The sequence below is a fragment of the Nothobranchius furzeri genome, chromosome 2 (assembly GCF_043380555.1).
Source record: "Nothobranchius furzeri strain GRZ-AD chromosome 2, NfurGRZ-RIMD1, whole genome shotgun sequence".
NCBI classification, from domain to species: Eukaryota; Metazoa; Chordata; class Actinopteri; order Cyprinodontiformes; family Nothobranchiidae; genus Nothobranchius; species Nothobranchius furzeri.
Genome location: NC_091742.1, coordinates 53066664 through 53094386, shown reverse-complemented (window position 1 = coordinate 53094386; position 27723 = coordinate 53066664). Strand labels below are relative to the sequence as shown.

Here is a 27723-nt window from a genome sequence, read left to right as displayed (position 1 = left end):
AACAGAAAAAGGTGACACTTTGAACATAAACAAAAATTCTTCTACGTAAAAGTGAAGCCATTTTACTCTTTCCTCAAAGAAACAGCACCCTCTGCTGGTCATTTCTTGAGAATGTTGGACTTCAGTGAAACGTCAGAAAGCTGCGACATTTTTAGCTTCTTTTGACACGAGCAGCAATGTCCAGTCCCGATTAGTATAAAGCATTTGACACTTTTGTTGTTTTTACAGTAATGTTTTTACAACATTTACTTCCGGTATAGCAATGAAAGCCTTCAACAACTAAGTGCCGTTCACATCTACTTCCGGCTTCAATATGCCTAAACTATTCGACATGAAGTTTCCAGAGGGATGCGGGACCCTCCCTGATGGGTTCTGGTCGGCGGTGGACGTGTGGGTTAAAAAGCCTCATGTTGTGAACAAGCGTCTCTGTGGCGTTAAAGAGACGGAGGGCAGACAAGCGGACGGAGAAGACCTGCGTTTCCTGCTGGACGATGATGAAGAACTCTTTAAAGATGTGATGTTGTTCCTCTGCAGCAGCAGTGGTGCGTCAGCAGCACACCATCAGGACAAACCCTGGTCTTTCACCAGCAGAACGTTCATTCCCAAAGTCAGCTGTTACGGCTCAACCTCGCATAAAGAGGTCATACTGAAAGGTAAACACCTGAACTGCAGTCTGGGTTAATTGGGTCTACTAGTGATGCCAACTTTTATAAATATTCTGCAGACTTTGACAGACAGCAGGTGACTTTTCTACCATTCGAGGAGGCTGCAGGAGGGAAAGTGTCCTTAAGGAGAGGCAACATTTATCAGCTGAGGCTCTGCAGCGAGGAGTGGTGAGTCTGAAATCTTAAATCTCGGCAAAAAGTAAAAATGATAGAATAATTCCTAAGAAATTTGGTGAGTTTTACGTGTTTAAATTGCACCAGAATTGCAGAAATAAACAAGATCAGCCAAAAAATGTTAAAGCTGTTGCCTGTGGCTCACCATGTCAGTGTCACCATGGTGACAACTAATAGTTAACAAAAACAGAAACCAGATGTTCTGACAGAGCACCATACACATTTATGCACATTCATCTAAACTGCTGCTGCATTCCGAGGAGCCGTCAGTTCAGCATTCAGACAGTAAAGTACAAGGAAAACTTTTGTCAGTTGTGTTCATAATGTTTTATCGTCCACAACAATGAACTGATGATTGTGTACCACATATTTTTATTTTGCCACCTTGTAATTCTGATCAAACTTGGAGATAATTAAGCTTAAATTATAAAGAAAATTGACATTCAGGGTGTCATATGGTTGATGAAGCAAAGTGTTTGATGGTCTGACAGATAAACTGGTCCATCAAAGTGTCATACAGCTTAAAACAATGTATGACACGCTGTAATACGCGTACGCCAATCTGCCAATGCATGGTGATCGGACAGCACACCGAAGCTTTCTTCCATTCAGTGAATTATGCTTTTTATAAATCCGTAAAAGTGACAGTCTTACCTAGGGATGGGTACCGAATTCGGTACTTTTTAAGGTACCGACCGAATTCCATAGTACCGACCGAGCACCGATTCACGTCATTTCAAACGGTGCCTCTTTTCGGTACCCGTCCTTGATAACGAGAACTTGCCAAGACAGCTGCGCATGCGCAAGAGCGTTATGTCATCGCTCACTGCGAGCCAGTTGTAAACAGAGCAGCATGGTAGAAAGAACACACGCTAAAGCTTGGGTCCACTTCACTAAATGTGATGGGTAACTGGGTGATGATGAAACCAGCGACAATGATCTTAAGTGAGACATCCTCATCTTAATCTGCTCCGGTAGGTAAATAAAATGCAGAGGTGGAAAGTAACGAATTACATTTACTCACGTTACTGTAATTGAGTAGCTTTTTTGTAAATTTATACTTTTTAAGTTGTTTTTAAAATCTGTACTTTTACTTTTACTTGAGTAAGTTTTTAAAAAAGAATTGTAATTCGCTACATTTTAAATCATATCCGTTACTGAGTAAAAATAAATTGAAGGCTTAATAAATTAAAAATATTACGTGTAGCAGCGTCGGAACAGGAAGAGACACCTGCATGAGCACCACGTCGTCTAAACGGGGGGGGGGGGGGGGGGGGGGGGGTAGCTACATGCTTTTTGATGAGGACAAACAGCCGTTTTTACCGCAGTCTTGCTCAAAAGCATCAGTTCAGTCCCTGTGATCCACTCGCTGTTTACCTCCTCTCTCCCTCCTCTCCTGTGGGTTGGAACCCGCACCTTCGCGCACCGGTGTGACGTCATCAGAATTCTGCTCGGTTCGGCAACCAGACTCGGTTCCGTGTTTGAAATGTGTTTCCTTACCGCGCACGGAAGCGGCAAAATTACGTTTAGCGCTCCTAACAAGTGGATTATCAGCGCTCTGCTCATAAAACAGAAGACCTGCAGGCCTCTGTGAGTTAATCCTGATACTGTTCAGGTGTAAACATTGTGCTCCATCCCTGTGTTTGAACTCGGAAGATGCTCCTTGATGCCACAGATATGTGATGATTTAGCTTGTTTCTTTATTTTACTCCAGAATAAGAGATTAAAGTATTACTAAAGCAGTTCAGTGTAGTTAAAATAGTCATTCACATGATTCTAACATGCTGCTAGTGTGTGTGTGTGTGTGTGTGTGTGTGTGTGTGTGTGTGTGTGCGCGCGTGTGTGTGTGCGTGCGTGCGTACGTGCGTGTGTGTGTGTGTGTGGGACTGCATAAGACAGCATGGTTTCATCAAATCCATGCATCCTATCTTGGCTGAAGTAATGGCTCAGGAAAATAACTTGTATTTAATAAACAATGATGTCTCTGCAGTGTTTATGATAATGTTTTATCTTATATTGGACCTATCTTTGGTCTGAGAGGTGTAACATATCACGATACAAGCCTTTTAAAACATGTTAAAGTGTTACAAGAGGAGATAAATGCATGAATTTGAAGTTCATGTTTGGAGACCAACCTTCACAGTTTGGAGGCTCACGCTGGTGAGGAGACACCGTTAGTTCTAGTAACACCTGGGCTCCCAAGGCCTGTTCTGACAAAATGTACATTACGGGACCCTTAAGGATTCCAGTTGGATGATTGGAGGATTATTTAGGAGGATTGGGATGAACAAGCTGGTTTCAGTGGTGAAGTCTCGGCATTAAAATTGTATAAATGCAAAATAACTACACTTTATTATCTATATAAACATGTACTGGGTCCAGTTTTTTATTTTATTAAGGACTTTAGTCATAAATCATTACAGAAAATCCAAATCCTCTCCTCCAGACAGTGTAGAACTGTGTTTCGCATACGTCACTCCAGCACGTAAAACAAGCTAGCTGCTGATGCTAATATTGTGAATCACTGTTATTTGTTTACTTTCATGCTCCTAATTATTACGTAAAATTGCGTTTACAGCCGCAGCGAAAGGTCTGAGCCGTGTGTCTGTGTCCTACACGCATTTTTAAATAACAGGTCTGATCTAAAACAATAACCTACATCTATAAATCCATCTAGAACCGCACCGCTACTTCTGGACTCCAGACGAGTCCCGTTAGCATGACTGCAGCAAAACTAACCGTGTTCACTCCGGTAAGGAAAGAACAAGTCCTTTGGGAAAGCTACGACACACACGCACGCACGCACGCACGCACGCACGCACTCACACACACACACACACACACACACACACACACACACACACACACACACACACACACACACACACACACACACACACACACACACACACACACACACACACACACAGATATAATCTAGAAGATGATCTCTATATTTCCACATTAGAACCTCCATGACATCCTGGATTAGTGCAAACAACGAGTTGAGCTACGGAGTTACTCCAGCATCAGGAAGATTTATTCTGGTAAATTGTTGGTTAAATATTTTCTAGAGTTATATCAATAAATACACACAGCAGTAAAACTGTAGATTACTGAACTATATTGGGACACATGATGGAGCTAAGACCAGCTGAAAACTTGTCAGCTTAGAGCTCCCAGTGGAGCACAGAAATGAAATATTTAAGAAAAGTAAACAAACTGTACCGATTTTGGTTCTGAAGATGAACAGAATCCTCCTCTATGTCCAAATCAGGTCGCAGGTCTTCTGAGTCAAATGGTCTAAAACATGTCTGCACCTCTGGTAGTGATATCCAGCTGGCGGGGTCGCAGTTCGGTTGAACTTCTCCAGTAATCTAACATCCATTCTCGTCGCCGTATCCCAGAGAAAAAACAAATCTGATGGACTAGTAGAGGCTTCAGAAGCTACATCTGATTGATGACACATTGTTCTCTGCTATAACGCTAACGCAGAAACAGCGGAGCCAGGCGTTGTTTACTACAGCTGTTTCAGCAGAGCTCCATGTGAAACGTCACCAGCTGCCCAGGGCTTAGACTGGAAGTTAGTTTCTGTTTTTCCTGCGCCAGTCACAAACATCAGATTTTCTTACAATTCCAGCCGTCAAAATCCAAAAACCTTTATCATCTGAGGTTGTAATTCACATTTACACATGCTGTTCAAACAAATTTTGCCTCTGGCCGATATCTTTAAATGAGTGAGTGAACCCACTACCAAAGATGAACTCTGTTAACTTTAAAAATCAGCTGCTTTAAATAAGGATTCAGGGAAAAGTCATGGGCTTGTAACTATAACCTAATTTATGTTACTAGTTTGCAGTGTAACTGCCTTTGTACTTCAATATGCATATTTGTTCATTTAATTAAAAAAAACAGCCACTTTGACATTTATACCCCATTGTCTTTTTTTTTAACTATTCAGAAGAGCCCGTCCTTGCACAGTCAAAAAAGTAACTAAGTAACTTTTACTCTGACTACATTTGAAATAAGCTACTTTTTACTTTTACTTGAGTACATTTTGAGGCAGGTAATTTTACTTGTAATTGAGTAAAATTTCATGAAAGTAATCATACTTGTACTTAAGTACAACATTTTAGTACTCTTTCCACCTCTGATAAAATGTTTAAGATATTGTTAGCTTCATATATTAGCTTCCGTTTCGCTAATGGTGCGTTCGCTTTCTCCTCGGAACTCCGAATTTCCGACTAGAAGAACATGAACGCGCTCTAAAGTTTGGCTTCACTTTACTAAATGTGACGGGTGAAGATGAAACCAGTGACAACGATCTAAGCGTGAGGCATCATCGTTTTAATCTGCTCCAGCAGCTAAATAAACTGTTTAAGATAACGTTAGCTTGGTATGTTAGCTTCCTTGGCTACCATTGTTATCAGTTAATGGTGCGTTCGCTTTCTCCTCGGAAATTCTAACTTCCCAGTAGGAAAAATCAAATGAGAAAAGACGGCAAAAGGAATGAAGATACACAGTAAATTTAGTTCACAGTAAAGATGTTTGCTTCAGTTTAATTATCAGCTTATAAAACTACAAGGACGGTGTTAAAATACAAACAGTTGTATGTTATTTATCGTGATATTTATCAAATATGGTTATATATTGAGAAAAAAATATATTTAATTATAAAAGAGAATTAAAATATTAAACACTCAAAAGTATCTAAAATTGGTACCGTTAAGTACCGGTATCGATTCGTAGGTACCGGGAATTAGTACCGGATCGATTCAAATGTCAAAGGTACCCATCCCTAGTCTTACCCTGTACTGTTATATTGCCTCCTCCCTTGCTGGTCAGCTCATCGGTCCCCGGAAGAATGAAAAAATGAGTGCAAGTCATCGAGGCTAAAAGAGCTGTTTTCTAATCCGCTTTGCCTTAGACCCTGGATCACACACATTTTATACTTCAATTCAAATAAAAGTAATGATGTGTGTTTCGACCACGCCAGTCACGTACTTGAGATTTATCAGCTTGTAAAATGTTCGCGGAAGCACCTCGACTGAGCTGAGTTTCTGAGCTGTTCAAGAATCGTGGAAGTTTTAATTACCCGACCAATGTGACTAAAACGTAAATATAAAACTTTGCTACATCTAATGTGTGAAGTGTCCATCTCCATGAAGCTGTTGCCCGCCTAGCGCTGTGCATTCATGAATGACAGACGTTGCTTCCAGCTGCAATAGGGGAGACAATTTACTAACTCCACTCCCACTTCATGTTTGAAAAATGCAACAAATGCTGTTGCCTGGCAGACCGACAGGGTGGAGCCGCTAACAAACAAACAAACAAACAAACAAACAAACAAACAAACAAACAAACAAACAAACACACACACACACACACACACACGCACACACACGCACACACACACACACACACACACACACACACACACACACACACACAGGCTCACAATGGCATTGTGACATCATAATGTACCAGCTAACATCATAGCATACCTCTTAGCCAATAGCGGTGGCAGATTTAAATTCAGATACAGTGCAGAATTTTTCCCTGACGACGGCGCAACACTGACAGTTTTAGGCAGAATATTTGAATTTTAGCTAAGATGCACTGAAGTGCCAAATTATTGACGACACGTGTCTGCAGCATAATTAGACACTCGTTTATTTAGTTTATCAGCAAAAAAAAGTTGATTTGGGGGGTGACTTGCTCTTTAAAGGTTCAATACATGTTTCCGCCTCTGGGTGGCGCCATCTGAGAGAAAATATGGATTCTTCATTAAATTCACCATGCAAACCAAATATTTTTGTCTCTCTCTCTCTGACAGCAAAAATAACAAGAAGGAAACATAAATGCTTACTAATATATTCAAAAGTAAACAAGTCTTGAACTGCGAGCAACAAAATAAGCAGAAGAAACAGAATTCTTTGTATGTACAAGAGTTATCGTTGTAAAAGAACGTTACATTCTGGGTGTTCTGCAGGACTTTACAGCTCCACGTGTTGACGTCAGACTCCTGGTTTTCTGATGGTGTGGCCTACCCCAGGCTGTCCTGGCTGTCCTCGGATCTGCTGCCTAAGCTGGTGCACTGGGCCGCCGAGTGCAGGACCAGTGAGTTCAGGAGTACGCTGTCTCTGCTGCCGGTGGAGAAGTACAGCCTCCTGTACCAGCAGCTGAAGGAGAAGTACAAGGCCATGGTCAAGGTGAGGAGAGCAGAAGCTCCAGGGTGGTCTCATCCACTTCCTGGTGTGACGTGTTGTCGCGTTTGTGATTTTTAGGTTTGGCCTGAGGTCACGGATCCTGAGAAATTTGTGTATGAGGACGTTGCCATCGCTACATACCTCCTGGTGGGTTTAGTTTTTTTTTTTTGTAAAATACAAAAGTCACTGACGTTTATGTCGGGTAAAAAGCTCTCTGTGGATCCGCGTTAGCATCAGGTGACAGGGTGTCAGGAGCATCCAATAGGGTGACGTCTCTCTATGGCTGCAGGTCCTGTGGGCTGAGGAGAGAGCAGAAAAAAATCTGACCCTCCCGCAGTCCTTCGTGGATCTCGGCTGTGGAAATGGCCTCCTGGTTCACATACTGACAAACGAAGGGGTAAGTTTGGGAGGGCGTGCTTCTCCTAAATCCATAAACCTGTAACACTTAACTAGGATTTAACGCTCTGATGTGACCTTGTGCTGCAGCATCCCGGTAGGGGTCTCGATGTTCGGAGGAGGAGGATCTGGGACATGTACGGCCCTCAGACCGTGTTAGAGGTGAGTCTGCTGAGAGAGGTGAGGCTTTAGCCGTGTTAAACGATTTACATTTGGGTTTATTTTGACCTAAAACACGAGTATCTCTCCATCTCTCGGCCTCGACTCCTTACTGAGAGTTTCTGTTGCGTATTTTCACTGTGTAGAAATGAAAGTTTCCCTTTTTGAATGTAAAGATCAAGTTTTCTTTATGTTTTCATAAGATAAAAAAACAGTCTTTCTATGATATTTAGGTGGCTTTCCAATATCAAAATCTTTTTCTATTCAGTTGATTTAAATTTTCTATTAATTTAGTAGGTATGAAATAAAATGTTTCTTTATATAAAAACATAATTAGTTGATGATCATTTATTAAAGCAAAAATTTATAAAGATATTTGGTAACGCTTCCTTTTACAGTCTCCTAATTACTAAGTACTTACATGGTAATTACACAGCAAGTTAAAGTGTATTATTGTGTAATTAACGTGTATAATCGTAATGAGGTGTAATTGCTGTGTAATGCAGTATTTACTGGGAACGGTTAATAAAATAAATACTAGAATTGAACCTGAGTTACATGGTAATAACTGTTTAAGAACTCAGAAACAATAGTACACTTTAACTTACTATGTAATTAACATGTAAGTACTAGTAATTAGGCGACTGTAAAAGGAAGCGTTACCAGATGTTTCTTAATTCATAGGCACAGAACTCAATATGTTCATGAAACCAATCAGTTAATTGGCAAATATTTGGTCACTTTCCTGTAATAAATAAAAACAGTGACATATAACATTTGCAGTACTTTGATCCGCCACCAGGGGGCAGAGTATGTGACTGATTTACTCCAGCAGGTTTCTGAGGAGAGCTCTTAGAAATGGGCAGATATGTTTTATTTAGAGATGTTAATCAACTATTAGATGTAGATTTTTTAGTATTAATTGTTCATTAAAACAAAAAAATAAAAAGTTTTTGTAATCTGATTACTTTTTGGACAAATTTGTCATTTTGATGTTTTTCTTTTATATCGTCCCTCCACTTGAAATAAAACCATTTATAAAAACAACGAGCAAAAACGACAGATCCCAGACGAGTCTCATCTAGGGTGAATTACAGGGTTGAGGAGGTTGTTAAAGGGTCTCCTTCTAGACAGTTTCCACTAAGTTTTCTGAGTTAAATCAAACCAAATTGCATCTTCTCCCCCTCTGCTCTGATAAGCTTTTGAGCCTTTTGCCTCTTTTGCTATTTTAGGAAAAGGCAATTACTCCCAGCGGGAGCTTCTTGTTCCCGGCTACAGACTGGCTGATTGGGAACCACTCGGATGAGCTCACGCCGTGGATCCCCGTTATAGCAGCCAGGCGAGTCTCTGCGAAATACCCAATCACACCCGGCAGCTCCAGCACCAGCTGATCTCTCCGTTTTTCTAATTACATAACCGGTGTGTGTGTGTGTGTGTGTGTTTACGTTAATATAGTGGCCACATGGTGGCGATGTTGAGCCTCACACTGAGAACCCTACATCTGACTGACACGCAGCTTGTTGTTTACTCCATCAAACTCTTATTTCCTCCTGCTTTCAGGTCCTCTCCGTCCTGCCGCTACTTTGTCCTCCCCTGCTGTTTCTTTGACTTCTATGGGAAATACCAGAGGCGCCAGAGTCAGAAGTCTCAGTATAAAGAATACATCGACTTCATCGCAGAGATCAGCCGCATCTGTGGCTTCAACACAGAGGAGGACTGCCTGAGAATCCCCTCCACCAAACGTGTAGGTGAACTAAACACAGCCAGTTAGTCTCAACAGGACAATCACACGATACACGGAGACAAACCCACATTTAGACTGATTTGTGGTCATTTGACTCACGTTAGACATGCGAGAACAAACGGTGTAAGTCAGGCTAGTGAAAAGGTGCTCAATCTGATGCCCGAAGGAAGGAGGGTGACTAGTTCATCTGCTGATTTACCGATTTTGCTCCTATTTTATTTGTGCTATACCAGTTTTCGGACCAGTTCGCTGTGAAGCCTGCAACACTTTTCATGCAGAGACCAAGTGTTCCTTGACTTTGTGGAAGTTGGTATTCAGTGTGCGTCGACATTCCCACAGGTGTGTCTGGTGGGAAAGTCGAGGAGCTACGAGCCGTCCGACGAGGCCGAGTACGAGCAGCAAAGAGCTCATTACATCCAGAGCCGCCAGAACTCCCCCGTGGTCTCAGTCCAAAGGTCGGAGGTCAAACCTGCTGGGAGTGCGTGGGGAGCTGGCTTCCAGCCTAGAGAGAGGGTCGAAACTGTGAGAAACTGCGCCGCTCTCCCACGGGACTTTGTGGACAGAGTTGTCCTGCAGGTTGCTGATGTCCTCCTGGGAATGAGCGGCGGAGCGTCCTGCAGCGACTGGAACAAAGGAGGTAAACGGCAACAACTGCTACTATTGGTTGTTTTTCTTTTTGAAAGGTATCTCATTAACCAATGGACAGATTTAAATTCACCTGAACCCATACCTGCTGATTCCAGTTTACCTGGAATCCTCTCCTTATTCTGTTCTTATTCCGCCTTTCCCGGGATCCATTGATTTTCCTCTTTCCTATTCATTTTCTCTCTCCTGTCATTTACTTTTTTGTACTTTTCTCCTTTTAAACATATTTTTAATCATTTTAAAAATCTTTTTATGCTTAAATTTTTGTTTTTATGAAGCGCCTCATGATTTTTTTATCTTGAGAGGCGCTATATAAAAGATCGTCTTCTTCTTCAACTACAGCTAACACAATACAATTTCACTATTCTTAGATAACTTCAAAATAAGGGTTCTACAATACAAAACTTCCATCATAAAGATCTGTTATTTTTTAGCGTAAGCTGAGCCACTCAACTGGAAACAATTGCCGTTTGTCGATGCTTGGTGTGTGTGTGTGTGTGTGTGTGTGTGTGTGTGTGTGTGTGTGTGTGTGTGTGTGTGTGTGTGTTTGTGTGTGTGTGTGTGTGTGTGTGTGTGTGTGTGTGTGTGTGTGTGTGTGTGTGTGTGTGTGTGTGTGTGTGTGTGTGTGTGTGTCTGCTCTGTCTTCTCGATCCCCAGTGAGTCATGGAGGATGGCTGCTTATACTGAGCCAGGATTCTCTGGAGGTTTCTTCCTGTTGAAAGGGAGTTTTCCTCTCCACTGTCACTTTATGCTTGCTTAGTATGAGGATTGCATCAAGTCACTGACACTAGTCAGTGACTTGATGCAGTTTGCTGGGTTCCTTATATAGGAAACATTATTTCTGATTGGCTTAATGAACTGACCTGAATTGGAATGTTTATTATGTGAAGTGCCTTGAGATGACTCTTGTCGTGATTTGGCGCTTTATAAATAAACTTGAATTGAATTGAATTGAATAGTACGTCCTTGTGTACTTGACAAGCATGTTCTCGGCAAGGATACCAGAAAGTCCATTCTATGTGAATGGGGAGGACGAGGACGAGTTTGGATCAGAAGCATCATGGCAATGATGCTATTTGTTGTGGTTAAACAAATGACCCGAAATAAAAATAAAAGTCTAGTTTGTTCCTTAAATAACAAAATAACAGTGAAAATGTATTATTGGGCTAATATTTGGTCCACTTTTGCTCAAAACCGATAAATTACCAGCATTTCCTGCTGTTAAATGAATAAAAAAGTTTATTTTTCATCAGAACAGAGATGCACCGCTTTTATTTTGATAGTGGGTTAGCCAATTAGAACTTTGAGGGGTCGCGTAGAGTAAAACTCAAACACGCATGGCAACATTTGCAGGCTACACAAAATAATTTACAGTAACAGACAACTTCATATTTCTTTATTTGTATTTCTGATATAAAACACTGCAGTCATAAGCTTTCTTTGATGTTGGGAGTATAACGGTTTGTGATGCGATGCAATGTGGGATAGTTTGCTATGCCGAGTCTGCAGAAGGATGCGTCCTTGATACAGTGGGCGGAGCAAGAACCCATCAGGGAACTTTGAGTGAACTTGCAATGATGTGTACTTAGGATTGGAACAGTACTTGGGGCATCGTTGATGACCTTTCACAAGGACGTGTGTACACAAGTAGACAAGTGCTCGTACTGAGAAATGGCCAATGTCAGATTTTTTATATTGCTGCTTTGAAACGATGTGTTCCGACTGGAAACAACCCAATTCTTTAGGTTTTCAGATTCACGGGTGACTGGTTAACTCGATTGCGCTGAAGAAGGGCCAATTCCGTTCACGAGCCAATTTTCTGGTGCAAGTAAAAGTCAGAGCAAGCCATCTTATATACGGTCTGGACACGACCCCTCAGGCATGGGGCTGACTCTACGGTTGTCTTTCAGACTGTCTCTGCATGCTATTGGGCATTGGACAACATGACCTACTTACCCATACAGATGTTAGTCAACGGGGCAGGCCACCATACTCTGTTGAAGAAGACTCCGATACATCCTAAATAAAAGGACTTGAGTACCTCTATCTGCTCTTGAGTCAAAGAAAAACCTAAAATAGTCCAAAGTTGATGCCAAAGCTGTTTGAAACGAGCTGTCACCATTTTGGTTTTTGTGCTCCCGCATCATGCCGCCCACCAAACCGAGAAGAGAGCTGTGATTAGCTTACTGGTCAGGGCGGCAGACACTTCTCTGGAGCGTGGCTAGTAGGGGGTGTGTATTGGTGGAATTCTGACGATAAGATACGTATCACGATCAGAGCCGGATTAACGCAAAGGCAAAGTAGGCACGTGCCTAGGGCCTGATTGGCTGGATGGGGCCCAGACAGAGGAACAAAATTATAAATAAATAAATTAAAAATTAAATGTACAAATGTCCTATGATAGAATTTGTAGCTAGGACTATCTACAATTTGTTTCAATAATTTATCAATTAACTAAAAATAGTGACAATGTTTATCATAACTATAGACCGTTTCATTGGCTACGTCACATTAAACCTCTGGGGTCCACGGACAAGTATACGCGTCTTTTGAACAGGTCTGATTTGGGACGCTGTAGCAGCAAGACTCCGCCTCCCTGGGTTTCGGTTTCAATTCAGCTTTAAAAAGGAGATTATAAACTACACCCCAGTTTTTAAATTTTGTTAATAGGCAACGTAAAAGCGGAGTTATACTAAACTAAAAAATGACCTATTTTTAGACAATCTGATAACTTGTCAAAACAGCAGTTTAGTAATCCGTGAGCGGGAATGTGCTTGTGAACATTAAAAACCCACAAAAACACGAGATCCTTTTGCTGTTGGTGGACGTCTCACATATTCAGTTGATAAAAAGCATCATTATGTAGCTGAGAGAGAGAAAGGAAGGCTGCACGAGTAAAGAGATGTGCGCAAAAGGAGCCGCTTCGCGGGGAAAGGAGTGGCGCGACCGGAGTAACAACAAACAATTAGACAGATATTGACGGTAAACAGGGGCGGATCTAGAAAATTATTTATGGGGTGGCAGAAGAGGGGCAAACATTTTTCTGGGGTGGCAATACATACCCACACAGAGATTATATATGTATATATATATATATATATATATATATATATATATATATATATATATATATATATATATATATATGTATATATATATATATATATATATGTGTGTGTGTGTGTGTGTGTGTGTGTGAGCTGAACCAAGGTAAATCTAATTGCACTGTGTGTAAAGAAATATTTCACTGCAACGGGATATTGTACTTTGATTTTATTGTTCACTCAGAAACATGTTTTCTTTTATCTTTTCCCAGAATTTACATATTCATTTGTTTTGGGTGCTCATTTAATAAGCTTAAAGGCCCATCACAAAAATAAAACATATTATAAAATTATGTCCTTCCTACAACAGCTGAATGCGGCGGTTTCCATGTTGCTCAGCAAAACACTTTACAAACTCATCAAGATCCAAAGATTTTGCCCGTTTAGATTCAATGCTGAGTACAGCCAAGCTTGATAGTCTTTTCTCTGTCATAGCAGACCGCAAATAGGTCTTTATGAGCCTGAGAGTTGAAAAACTTCGTTCACAGGATGCACTGCTTACTGGTAAAACAACAGCTATTTTACACAACCTGTACAATTCATGAAAAACATCCTGATATGGGTCTAAAAACTGAGTCATCTCCATCAGAGTGGTAGGACTCTCTTTTTGCCCTTTTTTTCTCAGCAACACCCTTCTTATCTGATGTAACTCATGTTTGAGATCCTCAGTGTTGGAATCATAAGCTTCAGCCAACAAAAGAACAGTCTCCTCTCTCAAAAATGTCTGACTTGATGGATTTAGTGACTGCACACCTTGCATTATGTTACAGTTTGTGTTAGAAAATCTTCTTCCTATTTCTCCAATCATGTTATCCAGAACTGGATAGTACACAGAGACGCAAAAAGTGTGTTTGTTATCTGGAACTTCATGCTGTCCTAAGGTGGAGGCAACGACACTGCCCTGAAGCACCTTTGATGTGACTCTTGGCCTCTTTGGTTTGTGCTGAGTTGTCTCAATGTTGCTTCGTGTGCATAACTCAAGTGTTTCACTCCACATTTCCTCAAAAGAGTCATGACTACGGTACTGGATCAGTGTCTCTTTTAGTGATTCAACAAGCTCAACAACCTTGGAATAATCCACCGTTTTAGACTGGAGCAGGTCTGATAAATATTTGGAGTCACTGAGAACCTTTCGAAAGAGAACAAGACATCCGGCAAAATTTAGATCAATCTGAGCCAATATCCCTCTTGCTTCAACAGCTCTTTGTGGATGTTTCTCAGATGCAATCTCTTCAAGCACCTGTACAATTGCAGGCAACCTGTCCATAACATTGCGACATGCTATGTGCCTACAAGCCCAGCGTGTATCACTTAGCTGTTGAAGCTCTCGTGGTGCACCATCAAACATCTCCCGCTGCACTTCCAGCCATCTGTTATGTACATAAGAGCCAGATATGAATGTGTACATTCGTTCCAACAAGGAGAAGAAGTTTCCTGCATCTGCCACACTTTTTACAGCATCTACAATGACCAAGTTTAAGCAATGTGCGCTGCAGTGAACATAAAAGGCATGTTTAGCCACTTCTTTTATTTTAGCTTGGACACCTGCATGTGCCCCACGCATAACTGCTGCACCATCATAGCCTTGACCTACGAGGTTGTCCTTGTACTCTAGGCCATGCTTCTCAAGAAAGTTTATGATCTTGTCACTTAAGGCAGCAGCATCCATCTGTTCTGCCACTTCAAACTCAAGAAAACTCTCATGAACCACACCACTGTAATAGTATCTCAGAACAAAAGAAATTTGTTCTTTTTTTTGAACATCTCTAGTTTCATCCACAATCACTGAAAACTGCTTGCTCTTTTTAACCTCTTGAATGATTTCCTTTTTAACCATTCCAGCTAGGCATTCAAGTATTTCATTTTGGATTGTTTTACTAGTGTACTTAGCATTTTTCGCTTGTTGTTCAAGTCTTTTTTTAATGACAGGATTATGGTTACTTAGCAGATCTAACATAGATAGAAAAATCCCTTTTTTCTCAGAATCTGAAGTCTCCCTGTGACTCCGCTGGGCTACATTTTCTGTTGCAGTTAGAACAAGGATCTCAGCCAGTGTTTTAATGTAATACTGATTTTCAGTCAACTGTTTCTTATTTTCCTCATCCATTATTGCAAATAATGAAGCATTTTTGTCCATAGTTTTTTTGTTCTCTGTCCATGCAAACATTGCATTTACATGGCTTTCTGATCTTGCATGAGAACAGAAACCGCTGTCTTTCATTTTTGCCTTTTTCCAATTTTGATAACCCTCAAGGGAGGTGAAAACAGTCCTTGGAGCATCAGGGAGGGAAAAATGCCTACAGGCAAAACAGTATGCTGAATTGTTCAACTGTGAGTACTCCAGCCATGGATGGGATTTGTACCAGTCACTGTGAAAGCTTCTCCTGGCTCCTCCTTGAAATGTCTTAGGAAAACTCTGGAGCTTTGGTTGTGCCGGTCCCTCACACCAGGACTTGGATATGTCTGAAAGAGAAGAGGTGAAAAGAAATTGTTTTTACGAGATTAATCAGACTGAGTTAACAAGCACAGCATAAAATATATGTTTTCGGGTAACTTTCTTTTCCTTTTACACACAAATGTTTTTCATAGAAAGCAAACACAATAAGGATGAATAAAAACATTTATCTTAAGTGCCCTAAGCAAATAAGTTTAAATGTACTGCCTAGAAAAATATTTATTTTGTCTTTAATATTTTGATTCAGATGTTGTATGCAGTGATATATCCATACCGTGTGGACCAGCTCGACTGGAGATGTTTGGTGATGTTTCAGACTCTGTGTTTCCACTATCTGAGCCCTGCATACCGTCTCGTCTTTCTCCCTCCTCATCCTGGTGGTGATCCTCTCCCTTCTCCATCACTGCACCGCTGTGCCCTTCTATCATTTCCTCCTGTCCCTGATCTTGCTCTTTGTCACATTTGTGTTGCTCTTCTCTCTCTCTTTCCAGCTCATCTCCTCCACAACAGAGCTGGTTAGTCTCTGTTTGTCTCACCTTACTCTTTGGTGAGAAAAAGCTAGAGATACTACCTTTCCTCTTCATTTCTGAAAGATTGAAAGTCATTTACAATGTTTTCTGGACAAATATTTAATTGGTATCTGCTTTTCTGCCATATACAGGCCTAAGAATCTGGCTTAAGCCAGGCGTACACTGTGCGACTTTTTCACTCGTAGCATTCAGCTCCATTTCAAACTGTACAACTTTCTAGCAAATCAAAGCTTGAGCGCCATGTTGGCACACTGCACCGTGTACGCCTGGCGTCACTAACCTACACACAATGCGCTTTGGCATTTTATCGTCTTAAAATCAACAGCAGCTATTATCACCAAGTCAAATAGCGTAGTTATGTAGTTCTTACCTCCTTGGTTGCCTTCTCGTCTGCGTCGGCCCGATCTCCTCTCCTCTCGCTTCCCGCGGCTGCCTGCTGCTGTTCAGAACTCGAGCGCCAATGGTCAGTGAGTGTGCTGCGTTCAATGTAATCGGACCTGTGACTTTTGCTGCATTTTAATCCATTGCATGGGCGACTTTGTGCTGTGTTCAATGTTTTTGGACATGTAACATTAACGTTTGTAATGCCACAACTATTTATTGAATTTACAGTTGCCAGCTGGGGTGGCAGCAGGGGTAGCAAGGCTTTCTTTTAGGGTGGCAACTGCCACCCTATGCCACCCTTGTAGATCCGCCCCTGACGGTAAACTTTGTATTTTGAAGCGATCCGGACAGATATATTGTCGCTGCAGTTTAGTAGGCTTTTACTAGGCTTATATAAAGGATGATGAGAAGGATAAATGTCCACCAGGCAGTTCAGATAGTACGGCTGTTTTTTGAACTGGAAGCAGAGGAAGTGGACGGAGACTCACAGCCGGAGTCTGAGGCAAACGGCGAGGATGTTGATGATGATGTGGCAGATCCATCCTTCCTCATAGAAGAGTTGGGTCATGATGAGGTAGAGGATGAAGGAAGAGATCCAGCTCCTCGGAGATCCAACAAGAGGAGTGGGCGGCGCCGCGCAGCTGTCAGATCTTGGCGTGAGACGGAGCCACTCTTCTCTCTCCAAAATCCATGTATATTATTGCCAAATTAATAAAATAAGTATAAATTCAGATAGTCCAGGTTGTCCTGAAATTAATGATACCCCATAAGGCAATATTTATTGTTTTTATTAGAAAATACAAAAGAAAAACCAAAATGAGTCAAAAATGGTGATTTACACTCTGGATCCCAGAGAGCTAATAATTTTTTTAAATTAGTTATTTGCTATATTTAGTCATATTTTTTATAAATGTACAGTCTAGATTACCAGTCTAAATGATAAAAAACATTCGTCATAAATGTTTGTTGGTTTCACAGTAAAATAAACAACTTTTTTCCTATTCAGATTTTATGTTTTTGAGTGATTTAAGGTCTAATATGCAACCCCTTTATGTCCAAATATAAAAAATAAGTATAGATTCATAAAGTCCAGGTTGTGCTGAAAAGATTGATACCACATAAGGCAGTGATTATGGTTTTTATTTTGGAAATACAAAGGGAAACTCACGGCAAATTACACCCTGGACCCCAGAGGGTTAAGGCGCCACCCAATGAAGGACGTCAGAGAAGCGGTCAGAGTCAGAGCGGGACACAACAAAGCTAGCAGGTGTTTTTGAGTAGGCTAACTTTCACGATGCTTTCGGATGTGGCAAAACGTAAAAAAAAAAAAATGAAGAGGAACTAAAGAAGAGACAGCCGGGGGGGTGGGGGTGGGCTTTACAGAAGTTTCTGTCGGGCTGCTCGGGCAGCTGTCCGACAGCTGTGAACATGCTCGAGTCAGCAGAGCCAGAGGCTGGGCCCAAGTCAGACCCGGAGGAGACACGACCCGAAGACGCAGTGGAAGATGCGGCGGAAGACGATGTAGCGCCAACGCCGTCAACATCAGCGCCTTCACAGAAGGACAAACTGGAAGAACAGCAGCCAGCCAGAAGTGAGCCCAATATAGTCTTATAGGAGCCTCTAGACCCAGACAGGGTATTAACAACTAGCTACCCATCTGATCCTGCAAAGTGGTACCAAACTGATGAGTACTTTGCACTAAACTATCCCTCTCAAAATATTGGATATTCTTCTGCATCACAGAGGAAATCTGGAGACATAGACTGAAGCTCAACCAAGGAACATTTCTTTAGACATGTTTCTGCTGTGATTGAGGCCATGTGATGCTGGAAGGCTGAAGATTATCCCGGAGTAGATAATGCTAAATGGTTTCCTTGGTAAGTGTTGCTGGTTTTATTAATTATTTGTCAAATAATGTTATTAATGTTCAAATGGCAAAACAAGTTCACACTCAGAAAATTGACAGAATTTCTGATTCAGCAGAGGCAACAGCCTACAACACATGACTTATTTTGGTATACAAACAACCAATTTGTAACCAAAAACTAGGCTATGTAAAATGTGAATGAACTTTTATAAGTAAATTTTGTAAGTTTCAGATTTCAATTCATTACATAACATCGATGGTGGGGGGGGGGGGGCTAAAAATGCAGCCTGCCTAGTGTAGTCCATTTATTTAATCCGGCTCTGATCACGATACAGGGGAGACGATACAATATATCACGATATATTCAGCCAGACGATATTAACTACCTTTTTTTTAGACAGAATTTACTGTAAGAAAATTCAATAAACAGTCCAAACTGATGCGTAACATGTTTAACACGAGGTATCGGATCCATAATGGATTTCAGTGGTGGAAACAAAACCCATTGTACACTGCTGCCAACTAGCGACCAGCATTTAAATTGCACCAAAAGAAAAGAAAATACACACGTTTGCATGTAAGTTCTTCCAAAAATTTGATACACGGCTTTTTCATATCGATATAATATTGCAGGAAAAAACATGATATGTTGACATAAATGTATTTTCTTACATCCTTAGTGGCAAGACTGGCATGCAGAGTAAAATCATTTTGCTTCAGCTGCGGTCCGTTGAGATTTCTAGGCTAGGCTGCCACAGCTAATCAAGGCTACCACAGAAACGGGCAGAACTTTGTCAATTTCAAATATTTTCAACTACAATTTGATCTTGTATTAGCTGATAGTTTTTCCCGACATTCTTTTCAGGAAATACTTGGAAATTAACTTTTGCTGCTATTTTGGTCACATGTTTGGTATTTGTAACTTCATACCTCCACAAATAGAAATTAAATCACATTTCACATTTTTATTTAAATAATATTTACTGTTTTTCACTACCTTTTAAATATATATATATATATATAATTTTTTGTGGTTTAACCTCTCATCTGTTGTCCGATCGCCTTTTCCCATCATGCCCCGGTCCCACCTCAGCCCCGTCACCGTGACACGTCCAACCCCACATTTCACCCTCCGCCTCTGCTGCACCATACGCAAAATTTCACTATCACACCGCCCACACATCATCTTTTTCAACACACACACACACACACACACACACACACACACACACACACACACACACACACACACACACACACACACACACACACACACACACACACACACACACACACACACACACACACACACACGGCCAGATGGAGACTGTTATGCTTTAAAGAGAATATTCTCAGTCGTTGCTGAAATTCGTGGTAGTGAATAAGAGCGAGGGGGACTAAATGGAGGCTGTGACTCTGTAGAAATGACTGGATGAATAATGCACCAGCATTAATGCATGATGCATGAGCGTGTGTTTGTATCGAGGGTTTCCACCAGTTAAAAAAAGAGAGTAAATTCAGACTTATTGAACGTATTCAGAGCTGTTGAAAGGTCTTCACGACTCTGATCCTAAACATTCTTGAAGCTTATTAGCATTTTTACAAGCAGGTCGAACTGCTCTTTGCTTTTTAATATGAATTTATTTTTTGTATTTTTTTACTAATAAAAACACACACATACACACACTTCCAAACCAGCAGCTGTATTTGGTCCTAAATGAGCCCCGTACCATGTGATCCTAGCACCAAACCTCACAGCTACTGTGTGAAGCTGATTACTGTAACTTTGAACTGAATTACTAATTCATGCGTGCTGCATACAGCCGACCCGGTTCACAGTGTTATGTAATGGTGTTGGAAAAGAAAGGTGCGCAGTGAACACGCTGTTCCTTCTAAACGTCTGCTCTGGAAAGTTTCAGAGGAAAGTGGTTTAGTTTACGTTATTATACCGAAACTAAGAGTCTGTTTAGACCAACGGTTCTTAAATAAAAATAGGAAAATGTACTCTAAATGCTAACTCTGCTTGCTTTTATAGTGGTTTGTTGAATAAAAAGTGTTGGGAGCATTTTTATTTCATATTTTCAGCGAGAGACAAGAATCTGAGTGGAGGATAACCTTATTTGTGTTTGTCGGGACCAAAAAAACCCGCCCTCACCCACAGATCCTTATGTTACTAAAAAAACAGAGGTACTTTACTATCAAGTACACATGGAACATTTTATTTCAGAAGCTTGTCTGTAAAACACATTTTCATCCCTTTTATTTAGTTTCATACTATCCAGTTTTTAGTTGCCAACCTCAGGTGTCCTACCAACAAACTCGGGACTTGCAGTTTACCTTCTGCGACCCACTTCTGCGAGATCCAGTACAAAGCTCATTCCCACCACCAGAGTTTTAATGGTGAGAGTTGAGCCAGGGCTTCATTTGAATCTCAGACGCATCATCGGGTCTTACTTTTTGTGACAGTAGCTGTTATCTTTGAGATGTTACAAGTCGGTATAAAAAAAAATCAAAAATGCAGATGAGTTCTCAAACCATTGATTAAATCGTAGCCTCTGGAAGCATCGTGGTTTTCTTAAAGCAAGAGCTACCTGATTGACCCATGGAGTAAGCGTGAGGAATGAGATCGGATTGGCTCACAGGAAAGCTCGGCGTTTACTCTTCGCAGTTGCAGTAATCAAACCTCCTCTTCTGCTTGAAATATCTGATTGCAATCAGAAAGACTTTAGCTTGGTGCGGATCAACAAAGCAGCAATTTTATGAAATCAAAATGCATTTTATCAATTGTTTTACAATTGTGGGTTTGTTCTGAAGCACCGAAGCATCTGCACGGTTCCAAAGGATGAGGCTGGTGTCTGAGGACATGGGGTCCAGATTTTACTGCCCAAAGAGCCAGCAAACTAACGATGGCAGCAGAGGAGTTAAGCACCCGTTGGATTGAGTCCTGTTCAGTCTGTTGCAGTCGTCGTGTCCTTGGGCAAGACACTTAACCCACCTTGCCTGCTGTAGCCTCCATCACCTGTAAGTGGAAGAAGTTCAGAATCACTAGGGTTCTCCTAGAGCTGGCCGGCTATTTAGAGTGAGCAAGGCCCTTAGTCTGTTGGGTCCTCAACCAAGAGCCCAATGGTCACCGTCAGAGCTCCAGCATTCCTCTATCTGGAGAGGAGAACCTTCTAGAACAGTGTCCTACGCCTTATGGCTTATTAAATACCATGTAACTTAAATCATTACAGTACATTCATTGGTGTGTTTCATCCAGTTGTGTTACGGTTCTTTTTTAACATAAGTGTTTCTCAATTCCGGTCCTCAGAACCACATGCTCTGCGTGTTTTCCATGCTACCAGTGTTTCCCTGCTGCCACACACCTGACTAATAATGAATGAGTGATCAACAGGCATCTGCAGCACTTGATGTCAGGGTATTAGCCAGAAACTGAGAAAGTGGGTGTCACACCCCTCCGGGACGGGTGGTGGTGATGGTGGTGTGCCTTTTTAAGGAATGTTTCACATTCAAAGTTTATTTCAAAAGTATAGATTCTTTCAAGTAATTGTTATGTATTTTCTAACAATCCAACAGAAAAGGTCTCTAAATTATTAAAGCTGAAGATATTTTACATAATGTCTTGTAATAAAGCCAAATGAGATTACAAAATTCTAAACCGTTTGAACTAAAGTGAAAAATGCAAAAACAGAAGTTCTTTCTGCTTTCCTGATTCACTTAATCATTTTTCATGTTTTTCTTTTGCTCAGACGAGTTAAACTTAACTAGCGAATGACTGCAAGTAAAACGATGCGTTGGTGTGTTTTATTGTCGACTATATTAAAACAAGATTTATCCTTTTTCTCTGCCTCTCGATCCGCTGATCTGTGGTTCAGACTCGTGCTTATTTCTGAGATCTGTTGTCACTTATTAAAATGGGAGAATCAGATGAAACAGCGGATCTGTGCTGGGCTGTGCGCAGGTCGCGGCTGCCTGGAGTCCATCAACGATCAGCGCTCCGAGTCCTCTCCGTTCAGAGGAATCCCTGGTACACTGAGAATCCATAATTAATGTTATCTATATAGAAACTGTATATTATTTGGGCTCCCCCGGTTGTGTAAGCTGAGGGATAGTGGAGCTCATCACCTTTCAGGTGAGCCGGGCTCGCTGCCATTATTCGAACCCTGCGTGCTTGGTTAACCCCCATCGCAATAAATCTGCGTATTTCCACTTGAACATATTTGCCAAATGATTTGTGCAAAATTCAGATTTTTATTTTACTTCCACAAATGGCAAATTCTTGGTTCAAAAGGTGCCAGACATGGAAAACATGCAGGACAGCGTGTCTTGAGGACTGGAATTGAGAACCACTGTTCTGGAAGGACAACCATGTCTGCAGCAATCCACCAATCAGGCCTGCAGTGGCCAGATAGAAGCCACTCCTTTTGCAAAAGACACATGGCAGTCCACACGGAGTTTGCCGAGAGGCACCTGAAGGATCCTCAGACCATAAGAAACACAGTCGTTTGGTCTGACGAGACAAAGCTAGCACCCTTTTGTGTGAATGCCATCAGTCATGTTTGGATGAAATCAGTCACCGCTCATCAACAGCCCAATACCATTCCTAAAGTGAAGCATGGTGGTGACAGCATCATGCTATGGGGATGTTTTTCAGCAGCAGGAACTGGGGAACTAGTGAGGATAGAAGGACCGATGAGGGCAGCCATGTTCAGAGACATCCTGGATGAAAACCTGCTCCGTGGTGCTCTCTACCTCAGACTGGAGCAACAATAACGACCCCAAGCACACGTTGGGCATATCAAAAGACAACTCCGTCTAAAAGTTTACATTTTTTGAGCATGCAAGTCTGTCTACCTCAAGCTTACTTCCATTCATCTTCTGTAACCTCCTTCCTGTAAAGGTCATGGAAGCTGGTGCCCAACTCCAACCATCACCAGGCAGGACAAGTTGGACGCCCTAGATGGGTCTCCTGTCCATCACGGGGACAACGACAAATGATCAATTCTTCCTAAACTGAACTGTACTAAAAAAAATATGTAAAACATATGGGGATGGTTTTAAGAAAAACTGACCTTACATTATTCTTCCATTAACTCCTTCACTGCCAGCCGTTTCCTGATCACTAACGGCCTTCGCTGCCAGCGTTTCTCACCATTTTTACTGTTATTTTAAGAGTCACAGAACGTTGTGTGCTAGCATGATGTCGATGCCAAAACAACCAAAACAAAGAGGAGACTCACCTCTTACATCAGGAAGAAGCCGCGTGTTTCGAGCGTTATCCGTTCTTTCATAATCCGTTGTCGAATTGTGATCGGCAGACGCTTTTCCGGTTCGCGCCTCACTTTTTTTACAGGAACGGCCCAAAGCGATCTCCAAACACATAGATGTGTTGCTTCCTGATCATGTGATCTGTGACATATGCGGATGAAGATCGGCTTCAGGGTTGAGACGTTTGTTCTCTCAGCGCGGCGACTCGTTCCGATGCTCAAACAGTAAAAAAATGCAAATGACAACTTTAGTCATCAATGGCAGTGAATGAGTTAATAATAATATTACCATACAACATGTCATCACCTGCTTTGCTCTAAATTAATAAATAAAACAAAAAACCCATACATTTGTTGCAGACGTTAAAGGGGTCAAACAATACGCCCACATTTTCCTCCTGGGACATTCAACGTTAAGCAAGTCAAACCAGACGTCAGCTCCAACCATTAATATTCATCTGCAACCTGGTCTAGGTCCGGGCAGAAAGTGCTGCGTCAATACCGTCCCTCTCCCATGAATCCCCATTAGCATCGTACGCGGTAAAGGCCAGCTCTAAATGGTGTATTGATATTAAATTAGAGCTGGAGCTCCCTGGTGTCGGAGTCTGCTTAGTGTCACACTCTGTTTGGCCGTGCTCGTGTCTGTGAGTGTGTGAGAGAGTTGCATATTTCAGTGATTAACTCGGCGACTTGAGGGGCTAAATTTGATGCGGACAATATGCTGCTCTAATGACGGTGATTTCCGGTGCTCGAGAAGTGCGTGTCAGGAGTCGGAATCCTTCATATTCAAGATCTAGTTGTTGATTTGTTGTGAAATTGAGGTTTTCAGGGATTTGGTGATATCTCTGTGCAGATTAAGGCCAAATGTCAAGACAACGGAAGAGTAAAGGGAGGAATGGAGTCAAGTGTCCCTCTCCAATAGACAAGAGAAGAAATTTCATTTGTGTAAGCCAAAAGGTCAGGCGGGATTGATTTCTCTCAGGGAAAAGGGCAAATTCCAAAATAAAAGTTCTAAGATACACAGCCCAAAAGTCAAGCTGAAGTCAGATACGACCTCCTTTCAGTTAGCAGCATCGCTCTCCATCCTTGTTTTCTCTGTAGTTGTTAAAATCTGTGGCCCAGTGGGAAGACACATGCTGGTTGCTTTCTGGAGCAGCTCTAAGTGAGGGCCGCTCTGCTAATCAGGCATTGATGGGGTTATTTTCCTCCCCTCCGTGTAAAACAGCCTGTATGTAGCATTGATCAGCTCCTCACCGAGCGCATTTTCATCAGAAGCTCTCAGAGCGGCAGGCGACATCGACGTGGCCCTCTCAGATGCTCCTCTCTTTGTCTGGAACAGTGACCGAAACAATTCCCTAAAGATGAGTTGACACATGGCATCGACCGACCTTTAACCTTTATCTTCCATCCTCCACAGGCAGCCTCTCTGTGAGGGAAGTAGCAGAGTTATTGGAGCAGGAAACCCTTCAGCTGCTGAAGAAGGAGTGTGGAGGTCTTCAAACACTTCTCAAGAACAACCACCAGGTCTTTAGAGGTAGTTTGGACACATTGTTACTCCGTTTCTGGTGTTAAAAACTATTAGATATTAATGTAACATGCTCTGTGCCTTCACTGAATATACATTTACACTTTTTCATAACTTTTTAAGGACTTTCTCTTTTTTAGTTGCATTGAGCTGGTTTTACAGGCATTCCGGTTTCACACTTAGTCCTGAATAACATAGTTGTCAAATTGTAGTTTAACCTTTAATATTTAGGTGAATAAAGCCATCTAAAGCAACCTGGTCTTGTGTGAAGGAATAATGCATGTTCTATAACATTACATAGTGCGCACATCCCGTGGAAAACCCGGTTGAAGACATTACTAGGCCAGTCAGCAGACATAATCCCTCCAGCGTGTCCTGGCTCTTCCTTTAGACCTCCTCCCGGTCTGACGTGCTTGGAAAACCTCACCAGGGAGGCGTCCTGACCAGATGCCCGAGCCACCTCAACTGGCTTCTCTCGATGTGGAGGAGCAGCGGGTCTACTCCGAGCCCCTCCTGAATGACCGAGCTTCTCACCCTATCTCTAAGGGAGAGTCCAGCCACTCTTTGGAGAAAACTCATTTCGGCCGGTTGAATCCGCGATCTCGTTCTTTCGGTCACTACCCAAAGCTCATGACCATAGGTGAGGGTAGGAACGTAGATCCACCGGTAAATCGAGAGCTTCACCTTCTGACTCAGCTCTCTCTTCACCACGACAGACCGGTACAACGCCCGCAAAACTGCAGATGCAGCACCAATCCACCTATCGATCTCACGCTCCAGTTTTCCCTCACTCGTGAACAAGACCCCGAGATACTTAAACTCCTCCACTTGGGGCAGGACCTCATCCCTGACCCGGAGAAGGTATTCTACCCTTTTCCGAATCAAGACCATGGTCTCAGATTTAGAGGAGCTGATTCTCATCCCAGCTGCTTCACTCGGCTGCGAACCGCTCCAGCGAAAGCTGAAGATCACGTTCTGACGAAGCCAACATGACCACATCATCTGCAAAAAGCAGAGACCTGATCCTCAGGCCACCAAAGCGGATGTCCTCCACACCTTGGCTGCGCCTAGAAATCCTGTCCATAAAGGTTAAGAACAGAATAGGTGACTCTCACCGAAAACCAGCTTGACTTACTGCCGGCAATGCTGACCAAGCTCTGCCCCACACTCCTAGAGTACCCCCCACAGGACCCCCAGGGGACGCGGTCGAACGCCTTCTCTCAACCACAAAGCAGTAGATTGGTTGGGTGAACTTGGGTGAAAAAATAAACAGAAGAAATCAGGAATGGGGCAAAAACTTTTTCACATAAGATTTACACGAATACACTTCAAAAATGTCTAGTTCCTCAAACATCCAGCAGGAAATATGCTGCTTTACCATGAAAACTGAATAAATGATCTACATTTATAAAATAATAATAATAATAAACAAAAAAGCTAATAAAAAGTTGTATTTTCTCTCCATTCCTCATGTGGCAAAACCCTTAAATGAATCATTTTTAATCAATCCTTTCCTAAACACTGCTCCTCTTTAAACACTTCAAAACTTCTCAAAGATTTTTGACTTCAAAAGAACGTTTCACCTCAAAATGAAGTACAAATAGTTCTAAATCAACTCCAAACATCCTGTTTTAGTGTCTGAAAACCCGGTAATGTTCTGGTTTTCCAAATAAAATACAGGTAGGTGGTAAAAGCCGCCATCTGCTTGTAGTCATGTCATGCACTAAAGAACTGTTCCTTCATTTCCTGTCATTTCTCATGAAATGTTCCATTTATAAAATAAAAGCTATTTCATAACATAGCGGCTGATCTTAGTGATGACTCAGCGGAAGGGTTCTGCCACTTTAAGCTATTATTGTCTGTAGAAAACAGACAGGTTGTTTACTTCTGGGACCAGGATGTCTGAAATAACTCCTGCTTTCCTGCTTGGCTTAAGAAATCAAGAAATGTCTTTTTTCTCCAGTGGAAGGAGGGAGAGTCTACATAAGAGACTGGCGGGACAGGAAGTCCACCAGGACAGAAACCCAGAGGACAGCCATCGCCCCTGGTGCTCTGAAAACACGCCTCTGCTGGTTTGATACCCACCACCCTCAGGGCTGCCCCCTGCTGGTCCAACACTGTGCCTTTGCCCATGGACAAGATGACCTCCGACCCTCCACCAGACCTCTAAAGAAGATAAAGAACTTTGTTTTTGATGTTTCACTGGAAAACTTAATTTAAACTTTTTTTTTAAATATTGCTTTTAATTTAACGAATGTGTGTTTTGACTGAGGGTCTTTTTTTGATTTGAGATTTGTGTTTATAAACAAGATTACAGAGATTCCTGAAGTTCCTGTTTGTGTTTATTGAAAAAAAAAGTCTGAGTAGATTTTAACTTTTCACAAAAATGTCAAAAGCCTCTGCTCAGACGCGTTATTCACCTCAGACCAGTGGTGGGGGTCAGGCACTGGGCGGCAGTTAACGGGCCACGTTTGAACAAAGTAAATGTTAGCGTTATGAATTATTTGTTGGCGAGAGCTGAAGGGTGAGCCACATGCTGTCCTCCCTCACCGTTGGTCGTCTCGGTCGCTGAGCGGCTCAAATGTCAAAGGCAGTAAGA

The 27723-nt window shown here is 41.9% G+C and overlaps 2 protein-coding genes across 3 annotated transcripts; one reads left to right on the top strand and one right to left on the bottom strand.

The window, feature by feature from the left end:
• Positions 1-100: 100 nt before the first annotated feature.
• Positions 101-27444, top strand: trmt44 (tRNA methyltransferase 44 homolog). The gene is made up of 11 exons (XM_054747799.2): positions 101-653; positions 725-833; positions 6832-7051; positions 7127-7195; positions 7338-7445; positions 7535-7606; positions 8836-8942; positions 9164-9347; positions 9687-9984; positions 25017-25133; positions 27088-27444. Exons 1-11 carry the CDS (start codon positions 314-316, stop codon positions 27342-27344), a joined length of 1881 nt encoding a protein of 626 aa, XP_054603774.2. The 5' UTR covers positions 101-313; the 3' UTR covers positions 27345-27444.
• Positions 13189-16536, bottom strand: LOC139061522 (zinc finger MYM-type protein 1-like). Of its 2 annotated transcripts, XM_070546451.1 has the most exons (3): positions 16452-16536; positions 15826-16137; positions 13189-15559 (listed from the first exon to the last, which is right to left on the bottom strand). In XM_070546451.1, the coding sequence occupies exons 2-3, from the start codon at positions 16133-16135 to the stop codon at positions 13398-13400; spliced, it is 2472 nt and encodes an 823-aa protein (XP_070402552.1). In that variant the 5' UTR covers positions 16136-16137; positions 16452-16536; the 3' UTR covers positions 13189-13397. The 2 variants fall into 2 exon arrangements, with proteins under 2 accessions (XP_070402552.1, XP_070402550.1); XM_070546449.1 differs by having other exon boundaries at positions 15826-16528.
• Positions 27445-27723: the final 279 nt, after the last annotated feature.

What these genes read in the sequence shown, in the direction of transcription:
- LOC139061522 (XM_070546449.1), bottom strand. Translation starts at nt 16,156, where the DNA reads ATGACTTTCAATCTTTCAGAAATGAAGAGGAAAGGTAGTATCTCTAGC. An exon ending in CAGTCGAGCTGGTCCACACG is followed by an intron (nt 15,560 to 15,825) that starts GTATGGATATAT and finishes CTTCTCTTTCAG; the next exon opens with ACATATCCAAGTCCTGGTGT.
- trmt44 (XM_054747799.2), top strand. Translation starts at nt 314, where the DNA reads ATGCCTAAACTATTCGACATGAAGTTTCCAGAGGGATGCGGGACCCTC. An exon ending in ACATACTGACAAACGAAGGG is followed by an intron (nt 7,446 to 7,534) that starts GTAAGTTTGGGA and finishes CTTGTGCTGCAG; the next exon opens with CATCCCGGTAGGGGTCTCGA. An exon ending in GCCCTCAGACCGTGTTAGAG is followed by an intron (nt 7,607 to 8,835) that starts GTGAGTCTGCTG and finishes TTGCTATTTTAG; the next exon opens with GAAAAGGCAATTACTCCCAG.